Source organism: Brachionichthys hirsutus, chromosome 10, assembly GCF_040956055.1.
Source record: "Brachionichthys hirsutus isolate HB-005 chromosome 10, CSIRO-AGI_Bhir_v1, whole genome shotgun sequence".
In the NCBI taxonomy this organism is placed as follows: Eukaryota; Metazoa; Chordata; class Actinopteri; order Lophiiformes; family Brachionichthyidae; genus Brachionichthys; species Brachionichthys hirsutus.
Window position 1 is genome coordinate 6804795 of NC_090906.1, and position 9465 is coordinate 6814259.

Consider the following 9465-nt stretch of genomic DNA (forward strand, 5'->3'; position numbering starts at 1 on the left):
CATAAAGAAATTATTATATAAGTACCGGTAAAATAAATACATTTAGATTGGGTCTTTTCAAAAACCTGAAATGCATGATGGGGGAGGGATCAGTGCAAAGTAAACAACCCTGAAATATCACATTACGCATATATTAATATATTACTGCCATTGTTTTTTATTATTATTTTTTAATTCGAGGAGGAACGATTGTTTAAAAACGTTGGGGTTTTTTTCACACTAACCATAAATCACCGCAAGAGGGCACCATAACTGCGTTACAAATGTAGCCTATCAATCAATGAAGGTCTTCGTTGCTTTGTTTTGTGTGATCGCTTGCTGCTGATCAAATCAATCTTTCCTCATCCTGTTGTTTTGTTTCTGCCGTCTCAGATAGAATACGCTGAGAGCAAACCCCGGTCTGTTTTCATGGCATCAAAGATTATCACCAAATACTATGTTTAATATAAAATGTGTATGTATGGCATGAACTAAAATTTTATCTCTAAATAAATAAAAAATACATTTGAGCCTTTTAAGTACTTTAGATATTTTTTTTCAGTGCTTATTATAAGACTGAATTTAAATGTAGTTAAATAATAAGACATAATACCTCGAGGAAAAGAACATACACATTCTTTCAGAATGATTCATAAACAAAAAACAAAACGCAGTTCTTCAGTTATTTCAGGAATGGTTTCTTCTCAACACCCTTTTGTCCATGAGGCCATTCGCTGGTCTGGAATCAGCTACTCTTTTCCAAATAGTAGAATACTTGATGGGAGGAAAAGGACAAACTGGCTCGAGTTCAGTATCTGGCACCGAACTGGAGTCTGGATCCTCTAATGTGGACCATGCGCAACCAGCCCAGCCTATAAATAATACTGAGTCTTTAGAAGAAAAGAACACTCAACCTGGACAAAACAAGAGGAGGGTTTGTAAAACCGAGGTAGGATTTCAAATTCTGATGTCTTGATATACGGTACACATATTCTTTTATACTTAGTTGACTATATTGTATTCATAATTTCAGATGGACATTGTAGCAAGACCTTTCTTCCTACCCATGGCAGTGTTGCTGTTATTGACTCTGGTGATCTCAGCAATGGCGTCTTCACCACATTTACCAGTATGTAGCTTATCTTACTCTTTAGGGGGCTTGAGGATATTTTTTATTTTTTGTCTAGCGGAATAAATAAAATGTGTTGTTCAAAAAGAACAATGTTATATGATTTTCATTCCTTGAAAATCCAGAGCCCACGTGAATAAAATCTATTTTGCAGAAGCCGGATGCATTTTAGTTGAAGTTGAAACTGGTTTTTATTTATTTAAGGAATCTGATTCCTGTGGGCCAGAGGTTGCAGCTCTCAAGCGTAGCATAAGGAAGCTGGAGAATAAGCTCTTCATTGGGACTTGGCAGGTTGAGCACTTGCAGATGAACAAGTTTTTCAAACTGCTTAAACCTCCTGCATCCGATGCGAGACCTGAAACTGATACGACCCTCGCTGTGAAGCAGAAGAACGGTGGGACATCAGACAGCTCTGATGTGGGACTGATGAAGCCACTTCCACCAGCAGGCAACCTAAATGTCCAAGACAAAGGTAAAAAAAAGTTCAAGTCATAAAACCTTTATTGATAATACAATTGTAGATTGGGATGAGCCAGTGAAAATGACGTCTAATTGCACATTCATGCTATTTTTTGATGATTTCTTCCTAGACTGCTCTCAGCTGTTTGACCGACTGAGACCACCAAGTGGTTTCTACCGCATCCGACCCAAATCACACTCGGAACCTGTTTTGGTTTACTGTGACATGGAGGATGGAGGAGGATGGACGGTGTTTCAGAAACGTCGACATGGAAAAGTCGACTTCGACAGGTACCCAATCGGAGACGATGGTCTTGCGTGCCCCTCTTGTATCAAAAATCATTGCAAACACACAGCACTAGATTATAAATAAAGTTTTTCATGTGAGGTCCGATCTGTCATATTCTCATTCTAGGGATTGGGTGGACTACAGAGATGGATTTGGTGATTTCAAACTGTGGAACGATGAGTTTTGGTTGGGAAATGAGCACATTTATTCTCTACTCTCAGAAGGTCAGACGTGATGAAAAGCCCCGAGAGCTTCCTCAAACTGTTTTCCAATAATCCCTACATCTTCTACTGCTTGGTTACCCACCCTCATGCACTATCTATGCTCCTGAAGGTAGAAACCTGGTGAAGATAGATCTCATGGACTGGGATGGACAGAGGCGTCACGCATTTTATGAGAACTTCAGGATCACTAATGAAGCTGTAAGATACTTTACTTTCTTGGCCTTAGAAGTAACTCTACCCCCCCCCCTCAAAAAGAAATCATCCCATGCTTTTACACCTAACCCAGGACAAGTACCGTCTCCAGTACGGGCTGTACAGTGGCCAAGCTGGGGATGCTCTTTCTGGCGGTGGTGGGATGGTGGAACATTGGTCTGCTGGCCTCAGTGGCATGCAGTTCAGCACCAGGGATCAGGTTAGATGTCTTCTGTCTTGAGATTACTGAAGACACGCAGAGGATGAGTGATGACACTGATGGTGGGGACTGTCTCTGACAGGACAATGACCGCTACCTTCAGGGCAGCTGTGCGCAGGAGAGCACTGCAGGATGGTGGTTCAACAGGTGAGACCTTTAGAATAAACCCAAGAGTGTTACCGTGGTCATCCAGCTATAAAAACAAACACAGTGGCCTCGCTAAGGGCAAGGCTCTGGTGAATACATTGTGATGAATGATATAGATTGCAAAGCCTTTTTATGTGCAGCAGACCTAGCCATTGCACTAACCTAGACATTGTGTTCAACCCTTCAATCTGCAGGTGCCATGCAGCCAACCTAAATGGGAAGTTCTACCGCACAGGGAAGTACAAGGGCCAGTATGACAACGGTGTAGTGTGGGGGACCTGGAGAGGTCTCTGGTATTCTCTGAGACACACCACCATGAAGGTGCGCCCTCTGGTGTTCTTGGACGCGATGGGCAGTGGAGGAGGGGACATTTAAGAGGACATCAAGCCTGAAATTCCATAATGAACGAGGGCAAAGTTATGTCACGTCGTATATATAATCTTTGTGTCTAATCAATCCATGATTTTTCCTCTACTGAAAACTATCATCGTACAGCACTGAACAGGATCTCCTTCAGCGCTGACTGAATTGATGCAAGTTTATGTTACTAGTACTACACAATAAAAACAAGCAGCATCTCAGTCACAATGTCTCACTGGTGTGTCCAGCTCAGATAACACAGCAGCAAAAGCATGCGATCGTTCTAACCGGTGCATTTTGCAGAAATATGAGGAAAAACCTTGACATCACACAAACAAATGGTCTCTGAATGGGAAGTTGCACCCCACGACAGTGGAATTTCACAACACATTCATTAGAACAATCAGACTCGCCTTTCTTCGGTAGTGTTTTTAAAAGCAGTTTTTGGCAGGACTTGTATTTAACAGTGCAGGAAAAGTACTTTTGGGAGATATTCAAATGCAAATAGTAACACATTTTGTGTTTTATCTCGTCAGCTTGAATTCATTCCTCAAAATGAAAAGGGGGATATAAAGTATATTACTACCTTGATCAACACATTTGTTTGCAAATTATTGCATTCTGATTTATTTATTTTTAAACAGCCTCCCAAATTTTTGGAAACAGAGTTGTACAGGCGCAAGGCCATGTTACAGATATCTGAAAGTGTTACTGTACTATATGGTACAGAAACCAACAAAGAGACATTCTGAATGGTTATACTCAAAAATGCTGTTGCACGTTTACCAAAGGTTGACACATATTAACATAATTATAATTTAAAATGAAACAGTATTTTCAAAATATATCTTTCTTCTGTAAAATACACAACAAGCTTCATTGATATGTGAGTCTGTGACAAGATAAAGTTTAATCTACATCCAAGCGAGGAGATTTAGGTTTAAAAAGAAATGGAAGCTGTGTTCGACTCCTCCTCCCGTCCATGCGCAGAGGAGAGATCGAGGTCCAGCATCCTTTTCTCCGCCTCGCTCAGGACGTAAGGCGAGGCGACACCGCTGCTGTCGTCTCCGGACATGGGCAGAGAGTGACAGCGACCGTTTCTCTGCTCGTAGGACGGCACGCTAAAGGTGGAGCTACGCTGCCGCCCTTTGACCCCAGAGCAGGACTGAGCCTCCTTTAACTTCCGGGCCAAGATGTTTCTCTGGATGGGCGATGGGCCGCGACGGTTCCAGTTCTGCTCGGCCCACGCTGCTCGGTCCAAACTGGGCCCCACAGCTGGACCGCCAATCCCCGAGATTCCCTCTCCAACTCCTGCCTGACTGCGGCTTGGCCCAACGACACCGACAGCAGCCCGAGCATCTTTCCCAAAGGCTGAAATGCCATTTGTGTTGGTTCCTGTGTGTTTGAGTTCACTGCTGTGAAGAGGAACAGCTGTCTCTGCCCAAGGTTTCTTGTGGTCATTTATTTGCGCTCTGCATTCAGCCCAATCCAAGGCGCCATGCTCCGGAATGGGGTAAGAGCGGTATGGCTGCCTTTCCCATCTTCCTTTGCTCCATAAAGTTCCTTCGGGAAGCGTGCGAGATCCCACCTTAAAAAAGATAACGCATGTTTTAATTAAAATAGTCCTGCACAAATACAAGCAACATTTATGTGCATGCACCCATAAATAGAATAATGAAATAAAGTTGACCTGGGTCATGCTCCTTTCTCTAAACGGTCTGGCCTGTGCAGAGGGTAAAGGTGGAGGCTTGGGGTCATTAAAACTGGCAGTCCGGCGGAAATTTGGATTCTTATGAAAGGAGTATCCTGCTCCGTTAGGTGGTTCTCCTCTAAGAGACGCTAGCCCACCCCTCTCCACCATTTCAACCCAGCCAGCTGTGCGGTCATGCCATTTTGAGCTACCCCCACGAGGACCAATGGGCTCCGTGCTGGGACTCATCTCTGCTGTGACTCCTGACGTCTGTGCCGGGGCCTCAGAAAAGAGAGCGGCAGGATTGGTGTTGTCCTGGATACCAGGCGCCAGAGTCGGGATGGGGGAGTTGGTGGGCGATGCAGATATTCCCAACAGTGTGTCATTGACTGGGCTTGAAGATACATGGTACACCTGTGTTGCCTCCTTTAGCCCCTTCTTCTTCATTTCTTTCAACTGCTCTTGGGCCAATCGGTACCTAGCGGGACAATGACCTTTTTAATACCCAAGGCTAGTCGGGGATGACAGAAGAAATTTGACAATTTTCTAAGGGACAAATGTAAAAAGAATATTCTAAACATACCCAAATATTGTGGGCAACATCTTCTGTCCTGTTGGGGACAGCCTCTCTGGGTCTTTTGACAGAGGCTGACCGCTCTGGACAGCATTGTCCGTCCAGGCTGAACCAACGGCCATGCCAGCTAGTGGGCCGCGGCCATCAGACAGGTTGGGTCGTTGAAGGCTGTGACCACAAATGGAGGCCTCGTCTGAGAGCTTACGTCCTCCAGGAGAATGCATGGACCCTCTGCGGACAGAGCTGCAGAGCTGTGGGGTCCGGCAAAGCTTTCTCCACACAACCACCACAACAGTAGTCACGACGACAGTCAGGCAGATTGAGATCCCAGCCACCATGACAATGTTACCACCCGATGACGCAAATCCGACAAGCACAGGGGGGAAGGATGGCGACGGTACCGGCAACACTGGAGGAGAGAGAAGATTCCACAGAAAATCATTGGAGAGAAATGGTGATAAGGTAAAAATGGGTTGAGAGGTAAAGCTACTAACCGACGCAGTCCTCCAAGGAGCAAACAGATTGTTTTTTCATTGTGCCAGTGCAATGCACCCCTTCCACAGTGGAGGGAAGCAAACACTCGCGAACTCGTTCCCTCACCCCCTCTCCACAGCTCACGCTGCACGAACCCCACGGCTGCCACGGGCCCAGCGACTCTGCAGACAACGAGAGGTCAGCTGGTAAGTGTGTACAGTACGACCCTGTAGAAAATACAGCAGACGTTTGGAAAGGCACACAGCAAAAAGCTAAACCATCAAGTCACGCAGCATCAGCCCGTTAATATCTAAAGCCGTGTCCTCCAAACAGAAGAGTCAAAAATGTTTAATCAGATCTTTACATGTTTTATTTCAATAAACATCTGAGCTTGATGAAAAGAATTTGGTACGAAAAGTCAAATGGATTAGATTAGATTTTTTTTTCTACCAAACGCGAACACGTCCATCAGTCCTGTCTCACCTGTGCCCCGGTGAACCACCAAACACGTCTGTGCAGGGCTCGGCGAGCGACTGTAGTTAAAAACAAAGCGAAAGCAGTACTTGTTCCTTCCTGGATAAAACACAGAGCAATTGAATTCCGTCTCGTTCTCTCCTTGAGTCAGCCAGTTGAAGGCCACTGGAGGAGAAGTGGGCTCCTCCGCTCCAAATCCCTGCAGCGCCGTCCCACCTGCATCCATTCCTGTTCCCACACCTGCATCCTTATACAACAGCACTTTCCCATTGACGTGAGCGCATGGTGGAGTTATCAGTTTGACAGTCATCGTCCCTTCACAACCTTTCCTGTAAGCATTGCTGCTTTCCACCAGCAGCTTATAGGAGAATATACGGGCCAGGTAAAGAGGCCCGGAGCTCTTCACGTCTTGTGCTGCATGAGGAGACTGCAGAGCAACTCTTATGAAGTCTCTCTCTGTGAAGGGGAAGGCGCACGCTAGCTCAAGGCTCTGGGAGCGGACGGGTTTGATTGGGCGCCGCGTATGGAATCGGACCTTGTTGATGCTGCTTCGCCCTATCTGGTTGAACTCCAGGTAGCTCACTTCTAGGAAAAGAGAGGAGTCAATGCCGTGAGAGCAAGCCTGGAAGTGATCATTCATGGATATCCCCACCTGGAGGGAGACAGAGGAAGTGAGTTAATCACATTGGTTGCAATTCTTCTCGCACAATAAAGCAACTTTGTGTGTCAGATATCTTGTTTGTCTCGCCTGAAAAGATCCAGAGTGGTTTCCAGCCCTGCCCACCGCGATGTGAAAGGTGGGCCACTGCACCTGCAGTTCTGAACTCCACCACCAGGTAGTACTCTCTCTACTCCTGTCCTCTGAGCCATTGACGTGAGAAGTAGCCGACACCCTTGTCTGCCTCAACAGGAACCGGAAAGTTCCTGCATACAGGAAGCAAGAGCAGTTGAACTCCACCCGGCCAGTCGATTGGCTGCTTGGGAGAGTCCTAGTCAGAAGGGTGGCGTTGGTTTCCATGTTGACCAGAGACAGGCTTGAGCTACGGATGGCGCTGCCGTTGGTTTTTGTGCTGAAGTCCACAAATACACTGAAGCTGCTTAGGGCCATGTGGAAGGAGGGCCAGACATTGAGCCCTGCGAAAGCTAGAGAAAAGAATTCACAGAATAGACAATGGGCAAGAGACAATTTCACACGTTGTGTGGCAATCTGGTTCAAATGTGGTCAACAGATGCTGTCGTTGCCGTTTATTTGTCTATTAATTTGTATCTTTGTGTATTTGTCTGTATATACTACCTTGACTTTCAATATTCTTGACGTGGCTTTGAATGCTGTGCCCACAATGTGTTCGTATTAAATCCTAGAATTGATACATCCTGATGTCATTTTAGTTGTGTCATCATTTTCAATAGTTGTACAAACAGATTTAACTAATCATCCAGGGAGAATTGTTGGTTAAGTAGCTTGTGGGAGCTTAAATAATGACTGTACACTATAATTTATACCAAAAATCTCTTGTGAAGTTGAATATAAGTTACATGTGGGCTTATTAATATATTTCCTATACTAGGCACAAATGATAGATTTTGTTCAGCATGTTATTAAATGCTAAACTCAGGTTTCTGCACTAGAATTAATAATGAATTAGCATTAGTAAAGGTGAATTACACATTTCTTACCCACATTAGATTCAACTTTTAGTAGTTAACTACTTTACAACGCCCTGAGCAAATTAGTTCAGAATAAGTATCTGGGGATCATAAAACAGAAGCATATTATTTTATGAAGTATTTTCCAGAGTAGTGTGTACATCCTGTGTGCAAATCTTGTGGAAAGGCAATGTGTGTAAGGAAGAGGAAGATACTGAGCCTCCATTACCCCCCCATCAGCTTAACACATGAATGAGGGAAACAACACAAATGGATTTGATAGGCCTCATCTGAGTTACGCTTTGTTATTGCATGGTAAATATCAGTGGCACTCACCGTATCCCAGGAGCGCCAGCAGAAAGGGCAGCAGTGAGACAGCCTGGGTCATTACGATGCTCTAGCTTTTGTCTACTTCTACACCACATGACCACGCTCCCGACAAGTCCCGACCTCTGCAAATCACAAAGCATGAACAAAAAGAACTCAGTCGTGCACGAGACGGCAGCAGATTGTCCATCAGACAGAAATCATCTTTCTACTGGATAAAGGGGAAAAAACAGGAAAGCCAGAGCGTGAAGCCGTGGCCACGAGTCTTCTGGATTTACACCGGCGTCTTCCTCTTCCTTTATTTGAACAATGGCCATGAAGGGGTGGGAAACATTTCTGCTGTGGAGCCCAATTTCTGTTTTATGCTAGTGTTTTTTTAAGATTATTATTAAAAACACACAATTCCAGACTTTTTTCTCAGATACAAATGTCAAAAGTGAAGATTCTGGGGAACAAACTGCTGCGAAATTCTGCATTTAATACTGAGAAAAATGCCAATGAAAACTTAGTGTAATTCACTCATTTAAAGTTATACTCAAATTGTGAAATGGGCTTTAAAGTGAAGAAAGGTTTATTATAACCCCATTACTGTATCTCTCTTTATGTTTGTTGTATCATTATAAAGCCCTTTCTTGTGCGTATATTAACCTGAAAGTGATGCAGATCTAACATTTATGCTTAAACCTCACTGCTTTGAGGGGTTATAAAATAAAACGGCACGACTCACATGTCTGGTTGACTGAATAACGTCCTCTCCGTGTTCCAGTACCACATTTCTACAGACTGATAAACTACTAATACTCTCAGCAGGACACACGCAGAAGGGCGGGGGGTGTTCAGAGCGCGTGAAATCGATCCTGTCTCACCAACATCAGTCGGGAGGACGGTCTGTCTGTCTGTCCGTTTGCAACATAACTCAATAAGTTACAGATGGATCTTGATGACATTTTTAGGAGAAGTTGGGAATGTTACCATGGGAACAGATGATTACATTTTGTTGATGATCCTGGATTCTGGATAACTTTGATTTTTTTTTGTTAACATTGTCGTAAATCCAGCTTCAACATTTGTTACTCAATATCTTGATTGATTATTGACTGATGTTTATGGAATTGAACACAGTCATGCAAGGTGTATGCATGACTGTGTATAAGGTATAGGAATCTAGATTTCGGGCATTATCAAGATCTTTCCCAAAATTGTGTTTAGCAGGATTACGGAAAAAACTGCTGGATGGATCTGGATGGGAAAGAAATCAGAAGATGGGTCTTGGTCTAACT

General features: G+C 44.2%; 2 protein-coding genes across 2 annotated transcripts; one reads left to right on the top strand and one right to left on the bottom strand.

The window, feature by feature from the left end:
* The first annotated feature begins 888 nt into the window (after positions 1–888).
* On the top strand, positions 889–3208 carry fgl1b (fibrinogen like 1B). The gene is made up of 9 exons (XM_068744774.1): positions 889–928; positions 1013–1108; positions 1313–1580; positions 1699–1858; positions 1983–2080; positions 2190–2278; positions 2367–2492; positions 2575–2639; positions 2834–3208. Exons 2-9 carry the CDS (start codon positions 1013–1015, stop codon positions 3012–3014), a joined length of 1083 nt encoding a protein of 360 aa, XP_068600875.1. The 5' UTR covers positions 889–928; the 3' UTR covers positions 3015–3208.
* A 731-nt stretch (positions 3209–3939) lies between these two features.
* LOC137900247 (thrombospondin type-1 domain-containing protein 1) lies at positions 3940–8246 on the bottom strand. The gene is made up of 7 exons (XM_068744309.1): positions 8195–8246; positions 6960–7354; positions 6221–6863; positions 5758–5919; positions 5273–5672; positions 4690–5167; positions 3940–4587 (listed from the first exon to the last, which is right to left on the bottom strand). The coding sequence occupies exons 1-7, from the start codon at positions 8244–8246 to the stop codon at positions 3940–3942; spliced, it is 2778 nt and encodes a 925-aa protein (XP_068600410.1).
* Between the last annotated feature and the right edge of the window lie 1219 nt (positions 8247–9465).